A 20,385-nucleotide genomic window follows, 5' to 3' on the forward strand; every position below is an offset into this window, starting at 1 on the left:
TAATGGAAAGTAATCAAGCTGCACAGGAGAGGAAAAATAATTCAAAGGAAACACAGACTTAGGGAACTCAGAGACATCATCAAGCATAATAACATTTATACTATAAGGATTACAGAAGGAGAAGAAAGAGAAAAGGGGCAGAAAATTTATTTGATGAAATAATATCTAAAAATTTCCCAAATCTGGTGAAGGAAATAGAAATCAAGAATCAGGAAGCACAGAGAGAGCTCCCAACAAAATCAACCTAAGGAGGTCCTCAGCAAGACACATAGTAATTAAAATGGCAAAAAAAAAAAAGTGATAAAGAAATAATTTAAAAGCAGCAAAGGAAAAGAAGGCAGTTACATACAAGATAAGCCCTATAAGGTTATCAGCAGAGTTTTCAGCAGAAACTATAGGCCAGAAGAGGGTGGTATGATGCACTCCAAGTACTGAAAGGATGGACGCCTGGGTGGCTCAGTGGATGAGCGTCTGCCTTCAGCTTGGGTCATGATCCTGGGGTCCGGGGATTGAGTCCCACATTAGGCTCCCTGCGTGGAGCCTGCTTCTCCCTCTGCCTGTGTCTCTGGCTCTCTTTCTCTCTCTCTCTCTCTGTCTTATGAATAAATAAATAAATAAATAATCTTTAAAAAAGTACTGAAAGGAAAACAAAACTAAACAAAGAACCATTAGAGCCAAGAATATTCTATCCAGTAAGGCTATAATTCAGAAGAAGAGATAGAGAGTTTCCCAGACAAACAAAAGTTGAAGGACTTCATGTCCACTAAACCAGCACAAGAAATATTAAAGGGGACTGTGAGTGGAAAGGAATGGCAAGACCAAAATGAAAGGAAGCATGAAAGCAGTAAAAATAATGATATCTATAAAATCAGTCAAAGGACTCACAAAATGAAAAGATGTAAAAGAAGTCACCACATACTTAAAATGTGTGTTTGGAGGGAAAGAGAAATAAGGTATGGATTCAGTGTTAAGTGACCAATAAGTTAATATCGACTGCTATGGGCAGAAGCTGTTATATACAAGCTAAATGATATCCATGAATCAAAAACTACAAATAGACATGGAAAATTTAAGAGATAAGAATTCAAGTGTATCACTAAAGAAAGCCAGCTAACCATGAGAAAAGAGAGCGAGAGGAGAAAGGAACAGAGAACTGCTAAAATAACCATAAACACATAAAAAATGTTGATAACTACATACCTATCAATAAATGCATTGAATACAAATGTACTAAATTCTCCAGTCAAAAGTGTGTTGGGTGGATAAAAAAGCAAGTCCTACCTCTCTGCTGCCTACAAGAGATTCATTTCAGACCTAAAATCACATGCAGATTGAAAGAGAAGGGATGGAGAATTGTTTATCAAGCAAAAGACGTGAAATGAAAGCCAAGGTAGCAATATTGTATCAGAAAAAATAGACTTACAGAAATACTGTAACAAGAGGCAAAGAATGACATTATAAAATAACAATGAGAATAATGAGCAAAATATATAATACTTTTAAATATTTATGCACCCAACATTGGAGCACCCAAATGTATAAAACAAGTAATAACATAATGGATATAATCCATAGTAATACAATAATGGGGGGGGGGGACTTTAACACCCACTTACATCAATGGACAGACCATCAAAGCAGAAAATCAACAGGGAAACAGAGGCAAACTAAATCCAACAATGGATTAAATATTAGCAAATTGAATCCAAAGATACATTTAAAAAGTCACTTATCATGATCGAGTGGAATTTATAAATGAGATTCAAATGATGTTCAATATTCATAAATCAATCAACATGATTTATGGCATCAACAAGAGAAAGGATAAAAACTGTATGATCATTTAAATAGGTTCAGAAAAATCATCTGACAAAGTACAACTTCCATTGATGATAAAATCCCTCAACAAAATAGATTTAGAGATAACATAACTCAACATAATAAAGGTGATATATAAAAAACCCGAGCTAACATCATACAAATAATGAAAAACTTTTTCCCTTAGGTCAGGAATAAGACAAGAATGTTCACTATCACCACTTTTATTAAACATAGTACTGGAAGGCCCAGCCACAGAAATATGACAAGAAAAAGGGGATAAAAAGGCATCCAAATTGGCAAGGAAGAAGTAAAACTTTCACTATTTTCAGATGACACGATACTACGTATAAAAAACCCTAAGAACTTCTCCAAAAAACTCCTAGACTGATAAATGAATTCAGTATTGTCACAGAATATAGAATCAATGTAGAGAAATACCTTGCATTTGTATACACTAATAAAGAAACAGAAGAGAAATTAAGAGAAAAACAATTCCATTTACAATTGCACCAAAACTAATAAAATACCTAGAAATACACTTAACCAAAGAGGTGAAAGACCTGTACTCTGAAAACTATAAACACTGGTGGAGAAAATTGAAAGTGACACAAAGAAATGGAAAAATGTTCCGTGTTCATAGTTTGGAAGAACAAATATTGTTAACATGTCCATATTCTCCAAAGCAATCTATAGATTTAATGCAGTGCCTATAAAAATATCAACAGCATTTTTTTTTATTGGAGTTCGATTTGCCAACATATCACCCAGTGCTCATCCCATCAAGTATTTTTCACACAACTAGAGCAAACAATCCTAAAATTTGTATGGAAACACAAAACACACTGAATGGCCGAAAACAAAGCTAGAGGTGTCACAATTACAGATTTCAAGGTATCCTACAAAGCTGTAGCAATCAAAACGGTATGAAACTGGCACCAAATAGACACATACATCAACGGAACAGAGGAAAGAGCCCAGAAATAAACCCATGATTTTATGGTCAATTAAACGTTGCCAAGGGGACAAGAATGTGCAATGGGAAATAGAAAGTCTCTTCAACAAGTGCAGTTGGGAAAACTAGACAGCTACATGCAAAAGAAAGAAGGTTGATCACTTTCTTACACCATAGACAAAAGAAGCTCAAGGTGGAATAAAGACCTAAATGAGGGGCTGAAATTCCATAAACATCTTAGGACAGAGCATAGGCAGTAAGGTCTCAGATATTGGCCACAGAACATCATTTTAGATATGTCTCCAGAGGCAAGGGAAACAAAAGCAAAAGAACCTATTAACTACATCAAATTAAAAAGCTTCTGAGAAGCCAATGAAACAATCAATAAAACAAAAAAACAACCTAAGGGATGGGAGGATCTGTTTGCAAATAATATATTTCATAAAGGGCTACTATCCAATCAATATATATAAAGAACTTGTACAAGTCAACACCTAATAAAACAAATAATCCCATTTTTAAAAGGATGGAACACATGAATAGACGTTTCTCCAAAGAAGACACCCAGATGGTCAACAGACATAAGATGCTCAACATCACTCATCATCAGGGAAATGCAAATCAAAACCACAATGAAATATCACCTCACACCTGTCACATTGATTAAATACAAAAAAAAAAAAAAAGAAGAAGAAAATACACAAGAAATAAGTGTTGGAGACTCCTAAGTGGTTCAGGCGTTGAGCATCTGCCTTTGGTTCAAGGAGTGACCCTGAGGTCCTGGGATCGAGTCCCACGTCAGGCTCTCCGCAGGGAGCCTGCTTCTCCCTCTGCCTGTGTCTCTGCCTCTCTCTCTGTGTCTCTCATGAATAAATCAATAAAATCTTAAAAAAAAAAGAAACAAGTCTTGGGGATGATGCGAAGAAAAAGGAACCCTTGTACATTGTTGACGGAAATTCAAACTGGTGCAGCCACTATGGAAAAGAGCATGGAGGTTCCTCAAAGCATTAAAAATAGAATTACCAGAGAACCCAGTTATTGTGCTACTTGATATTTACCCAACGAATGTAAAAACACTAAAATGAAAAGATATAAGCTCCCTGATGTTTCCTCTAGCATTATTTACAACAACCAAATTATGAAAACAGCCCAAGTGTCCATTTATGGATAAACAGAGAAAAAGATATGATAGGCGCACATGATGAAATATTACTCAGCCATGAAAATGACTAGAATCTTGCCATTTGCAACAACATGGAGCTAGAGAGTATGATAGTGAGTGAAAAAAGTCATTCAGAGAAAGGTTAATGCTGTATGGTCTCAAATTCACTCACATGTGGATTTTAAGACACACACACAAAAGGAACAAAGAGAAAAGAGACAAAGGAAAAACCAGACTCTTATTTATCTATAGAGAACAGACTATTGGTTCCCAGAGGGGAGGTGGGTGGAGGAGACGGGAAAAGAGGAGAAGGGGATTAGGATTACATTTATGTTCATGAACATTGACTAATGTATAGAATTGCTGAATCACTGATTTTATACCTGAAACTAATTCACATGGTATGTTAACTATAGTGGAATTGAAAAAAATCCCAAAGAAAAAATAACTCCGCAAAACAAAAAGGTGTAGTTCTTGGTGTTTCTTGGTTTTTCTTCCCAGGTAGACTCAATGCTCCTTGAATACAGTGCCTCATCACTCCCCTGTGCACACTGTACTTTCATGAGTGCTTGGGTCCAGGCAGGTGCTAAGTGGCTGGTGGTGAGTGAATATGTATTAATGCCAGTCAGATGGAGGGGGAACTCTTCAGATGTTTCCATGTCCTGTGGTCTCTGTGATGCCTACTGGTTCCTCCCGAAGAATAATGGAGAACTGGGGGTTGCTGAGGCTGCTACAATCATGGAGAATCTGGACAAGCAAATAGAGCATCTGTTGAAAAGAAACCCTTGGGCCCAAATGTCACCTTGGTCCAGACCAAGTCCCCAGATCTGGTTTAATCCCTAACCAACTGCAGTTCCCACCTCCCCCAGAAATAAAGTCTTCACCATCAGTGAGGGATTCTCTGGTTTGGCCCAGGGAGGTTCTCTGTCACATGCGCCCTCTCCATCCCCACGGAGGGGAGGTCATCTGCATGGTTAGACCCCCTGCTCTCCCCGTTAAGGGTAAGGGACCTTCCCTGAAACACTCCTTTCTCTTCTTTCACCAACTTCCTTCCTATGAAAACCCTCCATTTGCACCACTGCTCAGAGCTCCCCTTACCTGCCAGGTGGGAGGCTGCCCCATTCTTGAATCACTTAATAAAACCAGGTGGATCTCTGAATGTAACTCTTTGGTTGTTTTTTTGCCACTAGCAGTGAGAAGTCAGAGATGTGAAGGAGCTGGGGTAGGGGTGGGACAGGGAAGGAAATACCTGGGGTGGGGCGGTCACAGGGCAGGAGGGACAAAGAGACAGGTCCAGGGCTGGTGCTGGGAGCCAGGTGTTTTCCTGGGTTACTGTCTGGGTGAGAAGAAAGGGCTGAGAGGTGGGGACACTTTTCCAGGCTACACAGGACTTGTTCTGTAGCATCTGAATCAGGGGGCGGGGGCAGGATGGACTCTGGTGACAGGGAGAAGCTGGAGGCCAGAGGGGAGGCAGAGCAGGAGGGGAAGTGAGACTGAGTAGGTGTCCAGGGCTGAGGGAGGAGCACATTTGCATTGTCGCAGAGACTCAGGGAAGGGTTGTGTGTAGAGAGGAAGTCAGAGGAAGGGGCTGGGAGGGGGTCTGTGTGTGAGGACAGACATCAAAGAGCGACTTTGCAAGAGAAAGAACATCTGCAAACACAATGCTGTTCCTGCAACTTGTGCTGTTGGTGGTTCTCCTCCCGGAGGGTGACAGCGAAGATGGTGAGAGCTCCGGTCCTGTCCAATCTGTGCACGTGTGTGCGTGTGTGTGTGTGCGTGCATGTGTGTGATGTGTGTAAATGTCCTTGTGTGCCTCTAAGTGTGCATTTGATTATGTGTATACATGTGTGAGGGCATGAGTGTGTCTGCCAGTCTCTGTATTTGTGATGAATATATGTCTTGTGTGTCTTTATGCAAGTGTTTTAATATGTGTTTGTGTGTATGTATGTGTCTCTGTGTCTGTATACTTGTGTGTGTGTGTATATATTTGTTTGTGTAAGAATGTGTGTACGTTTCTATGTGTGTGTTTTTGTGTGGATGTGCATGTGTGCACTTGTTGCCTGGGTTCCCAGCACAGACCTGGGCAGGGAGAGAGTCAGCCTGCTTCCTCCCCGAGCATCCCCAGCCACAGGGCCCTGTGCTTTCCTGAAGGATGGGTGCGAGGGCCCGGGCTCGGGGGCATCACTGTCTCCTGAGTCGACTTGGCTTCTTTGTCCTCCAGATTTTGGGTCCCGTCCCCGGCCCCTTAGTCTCCATTTCCTCTCCTTCCCAATACCCTCCTCTTCCTCAGTCTATCTGTCCTTTTTCCCACAGCCTTCCAGGAGCCAGTCTCCTTCCAAGTCATCCTGACCACATCCTTTTACAACCGTTCCTGGACACAAAATCTTGCCTCAGCTTGGCTGGATGAGCTGCAGACTCACGGCTGGGACAGTGACTCTGGCACTTTCTTGTTCCTGTGGCCTTGGGCCAAAGGCAAATTGAGCAAAGAGGAGCTGATTGAACGGGAAAGGACATTCCATACCTTCTCCATTAGATTTCCTCTGATATTTCAGGACCGTGTCAGTGACTGGCAGCTTGAATGTGAGTTCAGTTCCCTCTGGGTGGGATGGAGGAGACTGGTCTGTGTGTGTCCTGGGATCCTTCTTCCTCCAGGAAAGAGGCTTCTTTGAACCTCATGTGTCCCCATCATGAAGCTGAATCCCACCACTGTGGGCAGAGCGTGGAGCCAGACTGTGATTCTTGAAAAGCTTCACATCTTCTGCTTCATCCCGCTCCTCTCATTGACCACAGGGCCCTCCTGTCCCACTAGTTCTCCCACGACCTGGGAGTTCTCCCTCTCCCCTTTCCCTGGCCTCCAACCAGGCACCTCTGGTCCTCGCTCTGTGACTGACTCCTTGATCTGCTTTTCTCCGCATTCAGTCCTATCAGCAATGTCTATCTATGTGTTCCCTGTACCCCACTGCTCTCCCTTCATTTTAAATTGTTTTTACCTGAACTTCTCTGCTGAGCCCTTCCCTTTCCTCTGCCCACATCCTTCATGTCTCTCCTCTAACATTCATTCCTTCCTCCATCATTCACCTCTCTCCCTCCACCTCCAGCTACCACCACTTCCCCTTTATCTGAGCCTCCCATCAAATCAAATTCTATGCAATTCCCTCCAATCCCCTGAACTTCTCTACTTCCACTATCCTAGGCTTTGCCTTATCTCATTTTAGTTTTTTCACTCCCCCTGTCCTGTAATTCACAGTCTCTCTTCCCAGATCCTTTTCAGGTACAGATGGCAGAAGGCTGTGGCCTGTACTTTGGGGAACCATCAGTAGGATTCATGCAGATTGCTTATCAAGGATCAGATCTTGTGAGTTTCCAGAACAAGTCATGGTGGCCATCTCCAAAGGGAGGAAGGAGAGCTCAGCAAGTCTGCAAACTGTTAAATCAGTACCATGTGGTCAATTTAAGAATACATTCACACATCAATGACTTCTGTCCCCGTTACCTGTTGGGTCTTCTTGATGCAGGGAAGGCAGATCTCCAGCGACAAGGTCAGTCCTGCTTCCTCGCTCCAAGAATTCTCTATTCTGCACTCATAAATTTGCATTATTCCCTCACATTCAGGGTAAGAAGGAATCAAGAAGGAGAAGGGATGATGGTGATAGGTCTAAGGGCGAAGACCTCCCCTCAGTCTGTGAATCCCTGTCCTGTTTCCACAGTGAGGCCCGAGGCCTGGCTGTCTGCTGGCCCCAGCCCCGGTTCTGGCCATCTGAGGCTGGTGTGCCATGTCTCCGGCTTCTACCCCAAGCCTGTGTGGGTGACGTGGATGCGGGGCGAGCAGGAGCAACAGGGAAGGTGGCGAGGTGACGTCCTTCCCCATGCTGACGGCACGTGGTATCTTCAGGTGTCCTTGGATGTGAAAGCCAAGGAGGTGGCCGGCCTATCCTGCCGTGTGAGACACAGCAGTCTAGGAGGCCAGGACATGGTCCTCCACTGGGGTGAGGAAGAACTGGGCCTGGCTGGGAAAGGGGCAGGGGCAGAAGAAAAATTAGGGATTCTAGGAACTCCAGGCCAAGAAGAACAAAAAATCAGTAACCCAAGAGTTGGAAGAACTGAGGGTGAGGGTCCTGCAGATGTGGGAGGATGCAGAGGGTGAGGTGAAGTGTCCATCTCTGAGGAAGGATGGGAGAAGGGAAAGGGGGAAAGGCAGCTGGTGAGATGGATGGTGACAGGAGTGGAGAGGACCTGGGAGGTGCAGTCCAACCTGGGGTGGATGGGAAATGATTCCCTCTGGGCCCAACCCCACAGAGCAGCCCCACTCCATGGGCTTGGTCTTCCTGGTGGTGATCGTGCCCCTGGTGCTCCTGGCAGGCCTGGCGTGGTGGCTCTGGATGCGCTGGTGAGTCTCTGGAGCCCCCTTCCTGCTCTTTCCCACCTGTCTCCCCACCTTTCAGTGTGTCCTCAGCCCTCCTGCCACCTGTGCCCTTCCCCCCTGCATCCTCCCCTCCACCTGCTGCAGAGGGATTCCTTTTTATTCCTCCCAGGAAAACACACAGCAGACCTCAGTGCACGGACTTCCCTTTGAAGTGAGATCCCAGCAGCCCAGGCCCCTGGACTGACCTCAAGGCAGCTCAGCCGTGATGTCCTGGCAACTCTCTGTGTGCAGCTTTGTCTTTGGTTCCTGCTTAATGATCATTTGTCAATATAAGCTAAGTGTAATTTAGTGGGATTTGTTGTTCTAACTTGATTCTGGAGCTTAAGTCTCAAAATCGAATTCAGAGCAAAATGAAATCCTTATAACCTCCCCGAGTCCCTGGCATCTGATGTCACTTCCTCCAGTGAGCCCTCCCTGATTCATAATTGGAATCAGTCTCTGCCTGGTACGAATTTTAACCTGCACTTTGTCAGTTCTATTCAGATACCCATGGCTTTTTGCCACTGTTAGTTTCCTTTCCCCTTTCTAATTCTTAGGCCTCTGAAGAGCAACGTCCATGTCTTTATGATATTTGTAATTTGGTAAGGTATCTCAAATGCATGAAATAAAAATCCCGGTGAATAAATGTTAAGTCTGTAGGCTTTTCTTTTTCTGTTGCTTCCTGAAATGTTTGTAGTAGTTGAGATGTTTGATGCTTGAAGGATGGACAGATATCCCCCACTTCAGGCCAATCATCGTATAGATTCCACATGACCTCACCCAGTGCGATGGTTTGGGTCCAGGCATCTGGTCCAGGTGGCACAGTCACACAAAGTTGATTTTTTGTGGCCAATGTTTGAGGCTCTCTCTTGTCCTGAAGGATACGATGTGAGGTATAAAGCTGAAAAACCACAATCATTTTCGCACCACAGAAGCAAGTCTGAGGAGGAATTCGGTATTCAAGAAGACAGGGAAATTGTATACATGAAATTTTCCAAGGGGGTAGATCTGAAGTGTTCTCACCAAAAGAAAGGTAATTAGAAGAATCAAAAAAGAAACAAGAGGGTTGGCGGGAGGAGCTAGGATGATGGAGTAGTAAGCAGATTACAGGCTTGCCTCATCCCTTAAACTCCGCTAGATAAATATCAAAGTATTCTGAATACCCAAGAAATCTGTCTGATGACTGATGGAACAAACTACACAGCTAGAGAGAGAGAAGAGGCCACATCATGGAAGGTAGGAGGTGCAGAGACATGATTTGGGGGAGAAATGGATTGTGGTTTCTGCTAGTGGTAGGAGCCATGGTCATGGAGAGAGGAGAGAGAGAGAAGTGAACATGGGACCACACAAGGAAAAACTACCAGAAAGCCAATGAATGGGAAAATAAGAGGCCCTTATTTTTCTGAGATTTTGTAGCCAACAGGGCTCAAAAACTGGAATTTTGGAGGTCCACATTATGGCTGGTGTGGAGCCTTGAAGGGATTGCAATGATCCTGTGGAGAAGCCCAGGGGCAGACAGCGTGATCTGAGGTCTGTTAGGATGCACTGGGAGCGATGTTGATCCTTCTCGTAGTGCATCTGGGAGAGATGCCATTGCCTCTCTGGGTACATAAGGGACAGTAGGTGCCATTAGCCTCCCGCACCCTTTAGCGTAAGTGCAGCAACACTGGCAGAAAGCAGATAGCCCGGACACTAGCTATTTGCTATGCTTTATGACAAACTCCATGCTCCTGTGCTTTGGTGCAACTACCCATCTGGAACAAACCTGCACCCCTCTCAGTGCAGCAAGACCCTCCCCGAGATGACCAGTGTGAGGCCCTGCCATGCCAGCTCCCTAAAGTTTGGAGCTTTACATCTCAGCTAACCTGCCTGGGATAGAACACAGGCGTACTGTGCTGCCTGGTGGGCAGACGGTCTACACACAAGTAGGATTAAGGCATTGATCTGAGAGGCATCTGGGACACATGAGGGGAGATTGTTTGCTCTTCTGGGAATTGGAGAGTGGTGGACATGAGCTCCCTTCTCTGAGGATGACAAAGGGGGCTGGTGCCTTTCTCTTACCCCACCGTTCAGCCTAAACTAACGTCAGTAAACATTACAACACCCACAGTGGAGGCTTGAGCCTCTTGTACAAAGACCCACCCCCCTGTGCTTTGCAGGTGCAAGTTTTCTCAGGCAAGTGTACTTGAGAACCAGAGCAGCAGGCATCTCCTCCAGAAGATCAGCAGATCCTCCACATGCACCACAGCTACTGACCACAGGAATTCTGTAAATCTTCATTTCTAGTGGAAATAGGATCTGGCTCTTTTAAGAAGCAGATCAGGGCACACATAGTTAAAACTCACCATACTTTGGGCAAGGTCCAAAAATATCCACTGCAGGCAGGGAGAAACTCTTCAGAGGAATGACCTAAGGGAAAGGGTAGACAAAACACAGAAGCAGAGTGTGTACATCATACACCAGAGACACTTCCTGAAGCAATAGACACTGGATGGCATATGACCTCTTCTTTAAAGAGTTCTTACTAAAGAGAAACATAACGGGCCTTTCTAACACAGAGAAGACAGAGATTTAGATAAAATGCCACGATAGAGGAATTCATTCCAAAAGAAAGAACAAGAAAAGGTCAAAACCAAGGATCTAATGAAAACAGATATAAGTAATATGACTGATCAATAAGTTATAACAACAATCATGAGGATACTAACTGGGCTTGAGAAAAGCATAGAGGACAGCAGGAAGTCCCTTATCACAGAGATAAAATAACTAGATACCAGTCAGGACAAAATTAATAATGCTATAACTGAGATTTGAAACCGACTAGATGTAATAACAACAAGGGTGGACAAAGCAGAGGAATGAAGAAGTGACATAGAAGATAAAATTATGGGAGCACCTGGATGGCTCAGTCAGTTAAGTGTCTGCCTTAGGCTTGGGTCATGATCCTGGGGTCCTGGATTTGAGTCCTGCAACAGGCATACAGCTTAGTGGGGAAATTGCTTATATCTCTCCCTTTGCCACTCCCCCATAAATAGATAGATAGATAGATAGATAGATAGATAGATAGATAGATAAATAAATAAATAAATAAATAAATTTTTTAAAGAAGATAAAATTATGGAAAATAATGAAGCTGAAAAGAAGAGGGAAAGAAAAATATTGGGTCATGAATGTAGACTTAGGAAACTCAGTGACTTCATACAGTATAAAAACATTCATATCTTAGGAGTCCCAGAAGAAGAAGAGAGGGAAAGGGGGCAGAAGGTTTATTTGAGAAAATTATAGGTGAAAACACCCTCTTTCTTAATATGGGGAAGGAAACAGACATCCAAATCCAGAAGGCCCAGAGAACTCCTATCAAAACCATCAAAAGCAGGCCACCATCAAGGCATATCATAGTTAAATTTGCAAAATATAGAGATAAAGAAAAAATCCTAACAGCAACAAGAAAAAAGAAGCCCCTAACTTACAGGGAAGGCAAATAAGGTTAGGAGCGGATCTGTCCACAGAAACTTGACAGGCCAGAAGAGAGTAGCAAGATATGTTCACCACGTTGAATGGGAAAAATATGCAGCCAAGAATATTACATCCAGAAAGGCTGTCATTCAGAATAGAAGGAAAGATAGTTTCCCAAACAAAAACTAAAGGAGTTTGTGGTCAGTAAGCCAGCCCTGAAAGAAATATTAAAGGACTCTGAGTGGGAAAGAAAGACCAAATGCAACAAAGACTGGAAAGTAACAGAGAAAATCTCCGGAACCAACAATAAAACAAGTAATAAAATGTTACTAAATTCTTATCTATCAATAAACACTCTGAATCTAAATTGACTAAATGCTAAAATCAAAAGACATAGGGTGTCACAATGGATGAAAAATCAAGGCCATCTACATGCTGCCTACAAGAGGCCCATTTCAGACCTAAAGACACCTGCAGACTGAAAGTGAGGGGATGGAGACCATTTATCATGTAAATAGAGGTCAAAAGAGAACCAGAGTTTCCATACTTACATCAGACAAACTAGATTATAGAGCAAAGACTGTAACAAGAGAAATAAAAGGAGCACTATATCATAATAAAGGGGTCTATCCAACAAGAAGACCTAACAAATGTAAATATTTATGCTCCCACCTTGGGAGAGCTCAAATGTGTAAAGTAATTAATAACAAACATAAAGGAACTCATTGATAATAATAGTAGGGAACTTTAAAACCCCACATACCGGGACGCCTGGGTGGCTTAGCAGTTGAGCATCTGCCTTTGGCTCAGGGCATGACCCCAGCGTCCTGGGATTGAGTCCCACATCAGGCTCCCTGCAGGGAGCCTGCTTCTCCCTCTGTCTACATCTCTGTCTCTCTCTGTGTGTCTCTCATGAATAATTAAATAAAATTAGAAAAATAAAACCTCACTTGCAGCAATAGATAGATCATCTAAAAGAAAGTCAACCAGGAAGTGAAGGCTTTGAATGACACACTGGGCCAGATGGACCTAACAGATACATTCAGAAAATTTCATCCTAAAGCAGCAGAACACACATTCCTTTGGAGTGCACACGGGGCATTCTTCAGAACAAATCACATACCAGGTCACAAGTCAGGTCTCAATAGCACAAAAGATTGAGATTATATGATACATATTGTCTAACCACAATGCTATGAAACTTGAAGTGAACCAAAAGAAAAAAATTTGGAATGACCAGAAATACATGGAGGTTAAAGTACATCCTACCAGAGGATGAGTGGGCCAACTAGGAAATTAAAGAAGAAATGTTAAAAATTTAAAAAATTTTGGAAGCAAATGAAAATGAAAACATAACAGTCTGAAATGTTTGGGGTACAACAAAGGCAATTTTAAGAGGGAAGTATATTGAAATACAGGCCTACCTCAAGAAGCAAAAAAAATCTCAAATACACAACCTAATCTTACACAAAGAGGAACTAGAAAAAGAACAACAAATGAAGCCTAGTGCCAGCAGAAGAAGGGAAATAATAAACATTAGAGCATAAGTAAATGATATAGAAACAAAAAAGACTGACAAACAATAGAACAGATGAAACCAGGTGTTTAGTCTTTAAAATAATTAATAAAATCGATAAACCCCTAGCCAGACTTATAAAAAATAAACGACTAGTACCCAACTAAGTAAAATCATGAAGAGAGAAGAGAGATCATAGCCAACACCACAGAAACACAATAACATAAACACAGAAACATAATAAGAGAATATTATGAAAAATTATATGTCAACAAATTGGACAATCTAGAAGAAGTGGATAAATACCTAGTAACAAATAAGCTACCAAACTGAAAGAAGAAAGAGGAAACTTGAACACACTCATAAGCAGCAAAACAATTGAATTAGTAATAAAAAATCTCCCACTAAACAAAAGTCTGTGGCTGGATGTCTTCGCAGGGGAATTTTACCAGACGTTTAAAGAAGAATTAACAGCTATTCTTCTCAACACGTTCCAAGATACAGAAATGGAAGGAAAACTTCCAAACTCCTTCCATGAAGCCAGCGTTACCTTGATTCCAAAACTACACAAAGACCCGACTGAAAAAAGAGATTGAGGATTGATGCTGGCTTACATTAACATCCCTGATGAACACAAATGCAAAAATTCTCAACAAAATACTATCAAATCAAACCTAACAATACCTGCACCCCGATGTTTCTAGCAGCAATGTCCACAATAGCCAAACTGTGGAAGGAGACTCTGTGTCTATCGAAAGATGAATGGATGACGAAGATGTGGTTTATGTATACAATGGAATATTCCTCAGCCATTAGAAATGACAATACCCACCATTTGCTTCAATGTGGATGGAACTGGAGAGTATTATGCTGAGTGAAATGAGTCAATCGGAGAAGGACAAACATTATATGTTCTCATTTATTTGGGGAATTTAAATAATAGTGAAAGGGAATAGAAGGGAAGGGAGAAGAAATGGGTAGGAAATATCAGAAAAGGGATCCCTGGGTGGCGCAGTGGTTTGGCGCCTGCCTTTGGCCCAGGGCGCGATCCTGGAGACCCGGGATCGAATCCCATGTCGGGCTCCCGGTGCATGGAGCCTGCTTCTCCCTCTGCCTTTATCTCTGCCTTGTCTCTGCCTCTCTCTATATATATGACTATCATAAATAAAAAAAAAAAAAAAAAGGAAATATCAGAAAGGGAGACAGAGCATAAAGACTCCTAACTCTGGGAAACGAACTAGGGGTGGTGGAAGGGACGGAGGGCGGGGGGGTGGGGGTGACTGGGTGGCAGGCACTGAGGGGGGCACTTGACGGGATGAGCACTGGGTGTTATTCTGTATGTTGGCAAAATGAACACTAATAAAAATAAATTTATTATTAAAAAAAAAGAAAAGAAAATGAAACAAAAACCATCCTAATTGGAAAGGAAGAAGTCAAACTTCCATTATTCTCAGAGGACATGACACTCTATATAGAAAACCCAAAAGCCTTCACCAGAAAAATTGTTAGACTGACACCTGAATTCAGTAAAGTCCCAGGATACAAAATAATTGTACAGAAATCGGTTGCATTTCTAGACACCAATAATAAAGCAGTAGAAAGAGAAAGAAATCAAGGAATCAGTCCCATTTACAGTCCCCAGGCTCTCCAGTTCCATCAGCCAATACCTTTCCTGTGTGATTTCAGCCCAACAAGGTCAGTTTCTATCCTTAGTGACCGGAAGCTCCCCTCTGATGGACGTGGACAACGCTCTTGGGGACGCTGGGTTAAGGTCTCTCTTCCTTGCAGCGTTCCTCATCACTTCCCTCTTCCTTTCTCTAGATGCTTGAAAATATTCCTTTATCCCTTTTCTTGCCTATTTGTGTTTTCTTCATGTGTCCTTGTCTTGTAACACTCTTATCCTGTCTTGCTTATTAAACCTGACATCTTGAGCAACCCCTGTCCTGGGTTTTTTCATGATTTCTGACGGATCACAGGTCAGGAATCAAGGTTGCTGCTGCTGATTAAGTGACTGGTAGAAATTCATCTTTCAGGGTCTTCCTAGAGTTGGAAGAACAAGATACACCAGCATGTAATAAACTAAGAAGTGTCCTGACAATGACAGCGAAATACTCAAAATGCAGGATTTCCTGTGGAGGAAATCCACTGATGCCTTGGATCATCCATTTATTCATTCACTTGTTCCTCACTTACTCAGTATTTCCTATTTTTATGGTAAACATATTCTCTGAGAGTGGTTCCAACATGGATGAGAGGAAGCTCTGTGTCCATATATTTAAGGCAAATGAATAATCTCTTCCTCCAAGCTTGTTCATTTTTTGATGTTTACTTTTAATCACCCTGAGACAAACTTCAGAACTGTTCAATAAGAAAAATCAACTACATTCTATAAAAATTAAAAAAAAAAAGAAAAATCAACTACATATATTTGAAGAACTAATTGGCTTCATTAAATGGTGCATGACTCACACAATACCCCATCTGACCCACAGGGGGTCACTCAGAGGAGTTGTACAGAATGGAAGGTTTTTATAGAGGGGGCGTGGGGCCAGGGAGTTAGTAGCAAAAGAGAAAGATAGTTTCAGGGACAGGTACGTTTTCTTGGGGGAAAAACAGGGGTTTTTATCATGCACATGACTTCATCTGCCTTCAGGGGACAGAAGGGTCTCAGTAGACAGATTCATTGGCTCTGATGGAAAGAAAAATTTCTTGCCTGACCAGTTAAGGCTACAGTTCTGGATGAGGGTGGGGGTTGGGGTGGTAGTGATTGAAACTGTAATTAGATCGGTAGGAAGCTCCAGTGTGGGAACCGGGTCTAAATGACACCATGTGGACCTGTGACTTTCTTTTTCTAGTAAGATGTGCCTCATGGGGACGTATCTTCAGAGTCTTGTCCCTCCACTAGCAGAGAAGCTCTGGGTACCTTGCTGGCTACTCTGCTTGGGGCAGAGAGTGGGGCACTAGCTCTGTTTCTGGTCCAGTCTCATCCTCAACTATGCGCTTTGTTTCTCAGTTTTGGGATCATTGAGCACCTACTTACTGGGCCCTCTTTTAGATTTTGAGGGTTCATTTTAAGAGGGATGTATGTATATCTAATACCCCAAACCAACAAATTAAGTCAGGATTTTAAGTGAGCAAACATCAGTTAAAGGTCATTTTTAGAAAATATTATTTCAAGCAGTTATATTGTTGGGTACTGCCTATACATTATCATAAAACTAGTACATGAAGTTCTGGGGAAGAAGTTGCTGAGAAGGGCCCTACAAACATCTCTTCCCAATGAGACGACACCTGTATCAGTGTAAATAATCTAGAAAATGACCCAAAGACTGCCGGAACTAACTCTCCATAGCTAAGTGTAGAAGAGAGGCCACATGGACCTGGCAGGAAGGGTGGAGATGCAATGAAAAGAGCCTCCACAGGGCACACATGATATACATAGGAGACAGCCCTAAAGTGTCAGGCTCTGGTAAACAGGAGACTCTGCCCTGCAGAGCACCACAGAAACTCTTATTCATAAGGACATCACTTTTAAGAGCAGAAGATGTAACTAACTTTTCTAACATGGAGAAAAAAGAAAAGAGACTTAAACAAAAAGAGGACACAGGGGAATATGTCCTAAGTGAAAGAATAGGACAAAATCACAGTAAGAGAAAGAAGAGAAAAAGAGATAAGTAATATGTCTGATAGAGAACTTCAAGTAATGATCATAAAGTTACTCCCTAGTCTTGAGAGACAAATAGAGGACCTCAGTGAGACCCAAAATAGAGAGATAGATAACATAAAAAGGAACCAACCAGTGATGAAGAACTCAACAAATGAAATTAAAAATACACTATATGGAATGAACAGGAGAATTGAGGAAGCAGAATAGATCAGTGACCAGGAAGACAGGATATAAAAAGCAATCAAGTTGAATAGGTGAGAGAGAAAGAGAGAGAGAGAGAGAGAGAGAGAGAAATACAAAAGGAAAATAGACTTAGGGAACTCAGTGATACCATCAAGCATAAAAGCATTATACATCACAGAAGGAGAACGAGAAAAAGGGCAAAAGTTTATTTGAAGAAATAATGGCTGAAAACTTCCCAAATCTAGTGAAGGAAACAGAAATCAAGAATCAGGAGGCATAGAGAGCTCCCAAGAAAATCAATGCAAAGAGGTCCACACCATGATACATATTAATTAAAATGTCAAAAAGTAGTAATGAAGGTGAATTTTAAAACCAGCAAGAAAAAGTTACATGCAAGGGAAACTCATAACCCATATCAGCTGAGTTTTAATCAGAAATTTTGCAGGCTAGAAGAGAGTGGCATGGTATATTCAAAATACTGAAAGGAAAAAAAAATATCCAGGCAAGCATACTCTATCCAGCAAGACTATCATTCAGAACAGAGAAAGAGAGAGATAAAGAGTTTCTCAGACAAACAGATGTGAAAGGAATTCGTGACCATAACCTAGCACTACAAAATATGTTAAAGGGGACTCTGAGTGGGAAGGAAAGGAAATACCACAGGAAAGAAAGCAGAAAACGAGTAAAAATAAAGATATCCATAAAAATCAGTCAAGGAACTCACAAAATAAAAGACTGCAAAGTAGGACACTGTATTTCAAAAATGTGAGAGTAGGGAAGGGAGAGGGATAGAGAATGGCTTCAAACTTAAGTAACAGTAACTTAATGTTGACTGCTACATAAAGAAGCTGTTATATACAAACCAAATTATAACCACAAATCAAAAATTAATAATAGATATGTAAAAAATAAAGAGACAGTATCCCAGTATATCACTAAAGAAAGCCAATTAACCAAGGGAAACAGAGGAAGAAGAGGAAGAATAGAAAACTTCAAAAACAGTCAAAACAAGTAGCAAAATGGCAATAATTATATACCAATCAATAATTACATTGGGCAGTCCCGGTGGCTCAGTGGTTTAGCACCGCCTTCAGCCCAGAATGTGATCCTGGAGACCCGGGATCGAGTCCTATGTCAGGCTCCCTGCATGGAGCCTGCTTCTCCCTCTACCTGTGTCTGTGCCTCTCTCTCTCTCATGAATAAATAAATAAAATTATTAAAATAAATTAAAAAATAAATAAATAATAAATTTAAAAAATAATTACATTGAATGTAAGTGGACTAAATTTTCCAATCATAAATCATAGAGTGATTGGATGGATAAATAAATAAGACACATTTCTATGCTGCCTAGAAGAGACTCATTACAGACCTAAAGACACATGCAGATTCAGAGTGAAAGGATGGAAAATCATTTATCAAGCAAATAGTTGTGAATGGAAGTCAGAGTAGAATACTTGTATTGGAGAAAGTAGGCCTTAAAAGAAAAACTTTAAAAAGGGAAAAAGGGGGATCCCTGGGTGGCACAGCGGTTTCGCGCCTGCCTTTGGCCCAGGGCGCGATCCTGGAGACCCGGGATCGAATCCCACGTTGGGCTCCCGGTGCATGGAGCCTGCTTCTCCCTCTGCCTGTGTCTCTGCCTCTCTCTCTCTGACTATCATAAACAAATAAAAAAAATAAAAAAAATAAAAAGGGAAAAAGGATAATATATAACAATAAAGGGAACAATACAACAAGAAAATATAACAGTTATAAATATTATGCACCCAACATGGAAGCACCCAAATACATAAAGCTGCTAGTAACCAACAAAGGAGATAATGAATAGCAATACAACAATAGTGAGGGACTTAAACATCCCACTTATGTGGATGAACAGACCACCCAAGCAGAAAATCAACAAGGAAATTGCCTTTAATGACACATTGGACCAGATAGATCTGAATGATATTTCAGAACATTCCATCTGAAGACAGCAAAGTACACATTCATTTCAGGTGCAGGTGGAACATTTCCAATAAAAAATCCCATATTAGGCCACAACACAAGTCTCAACAAATCCAAAAAGATCACCGTCATACCACTCATCTTTTCTGACCATGACAATATGAAAGCAGAAATTAACCACAAGCAAAAGATAGAAAGAGGACAACTACAAGGTGGTTAACTAACATACTGTTAAACAATGAATGGATCAACCAAGAAATCAGAGGAAATAAAAAAATACATAGAGACAAATGAAAATGGAAACACAATTGTCCAAAATTTTGGGGATGGAGCCAAAGTTGTTCTAAGAAGTAATTTTATTTTGTTTATTTTTATTTTTAAAATAAATTTATTTTTTATTGGAGTTCAATTTGCCAACATATAGAAAAACACCCAGTCCTCATCCCATCAAGTGCCCCCCTTAGTGCCCGTCACCCAGTCACCCCACCCCCCGCCCCCCTCCCCTTCTACCGCCCCTTGTTCGTTTCTCAGAGTTAGGAGTCTCTCATGTTCTGTCTCCCTTTCTTATATTTCCCACTCATTTTTTCTCCTCTCCTCTTTAATCCCTTTCACTATTTTTTATACTCCCCAAATGAATGAGACCATATAATGTTTGTCTTTCTCTGATTGACTTATTTCAGTCAGTGTCATACCCTCCAGTTCCATCCATGTCGAAGCAAATGGTGGGTATTTGTTGCTTCTAATGGCTGAGAAATATTCCATTGTATACATAGACCACATCTTCTTTATCCATTCATCTTTCGATGGACACCGAGTCTCCTTCCACAGGTTAGCTATAGTGGACATTGCTGCTGTGAACATCGGGGTGCAGGTGTCCTGGCGTTTCACTGCATCTGTATCTTTGGGGTAAATCCCCAGCAGTGCAATTGCTGGGTAGTAGGGCAGATCTATTTTTAACTCTTTGAGGAACCTCCACACAGTTTCCCAGAGTGGCTGCACCAGTTCACATTCCCACCAACAGTGCAGGAGGGTTCCCCTTTCTCTACATCTTCTCCAACATTTGTGGTTTCCTGCCTTGTTAATTTTCTCCATTCTCACTGGTGTGAGCTGGTATCTCATTGTGGTTTTGATTTGTATTTCCCTGATGGCAAGTGATGCAGAGCATTTTCTCATGTGCTTGTTGGCCATGTCTATGTCTTCCTCTGTGAGATTTCTGTTCATGTCTTTTGCCCATTTCATAATTGGATTGTTTCTTTGGTGTTGAGTTTCATAAGTTCTT

General features: G+C 41.7%; 1 protein-coding gene across 1 annotated transcript; it reads left to right on the forward strand.

The window, feature by feature from the left end:
- The first annotated feature begins 5,479 nt into the window (after window positions 1-5,479).
- LOC121471837 (T-cell surface glycoprotein CD1a-like) lies at window positions 5,480-8,963 on the forward strand. The gene is made up of 6 exons (XM_041722692.1): window positions 5,480-5,657; window positions 6,249-6,515; window positions 7,196-7,474; window positions 7,643-7,921; window positions 8,232-8,322; window positions 8,468-8,963. Exons 1-6 carry the CDS (start codon window positions 5,597-5,599, stop codon window positions 8,511-8,513), a joined length of 1,023 nt encoding a protein of 340 aa, XP_041578626.1. The 5' UTR covers window positions 5,480-5,596; the 3' UTR covers window positions 8,514-8,963.
- Window positions 8,964-20,385: the final 11,422 nt, after the last annotated feature.

The sequence above is a fragment of the Vulpes lagopus genome, chromosome 11 (assembly GCF_018345385.1).
Source record: "Vulpes lagopus strain Blue_001 chromosome 11, ASM1834538v1, whole genome shotgun sequence".
In the NCBI taxonomy this organism is placed as follows: Eukaryota; Metazoa; Chordata; class Mammalia; order Carnivora; family Canidae; genus Vulpes; species Vulpes lagopus.

Bases quoted from the DNA above. Each gene is read 5' to 3' on its own strand.
- LOC121471837 (XM_041722692.1), top strand. From the start codon at position 5,597: ATGCTGTTCCTGCAACTTGTGCTGTTGGTGGTTCTCCTCCCGGAGGGT. The intron at 7,475-7,642 runs GTCAGTCCTGCT...CTGTTTCCACAG, and splicing joins GGCAGATCTCCAGCGACAAG to TGAGGCCCGAGGCCTGGCTG. The intron at 8,323-8,467 runs GTGAGTCTCTGG...TATTCCTCCCAG, and splicing joins TGGTGGCTCTGGATGCGCTG to GAAAACACACAGCAGACCTC.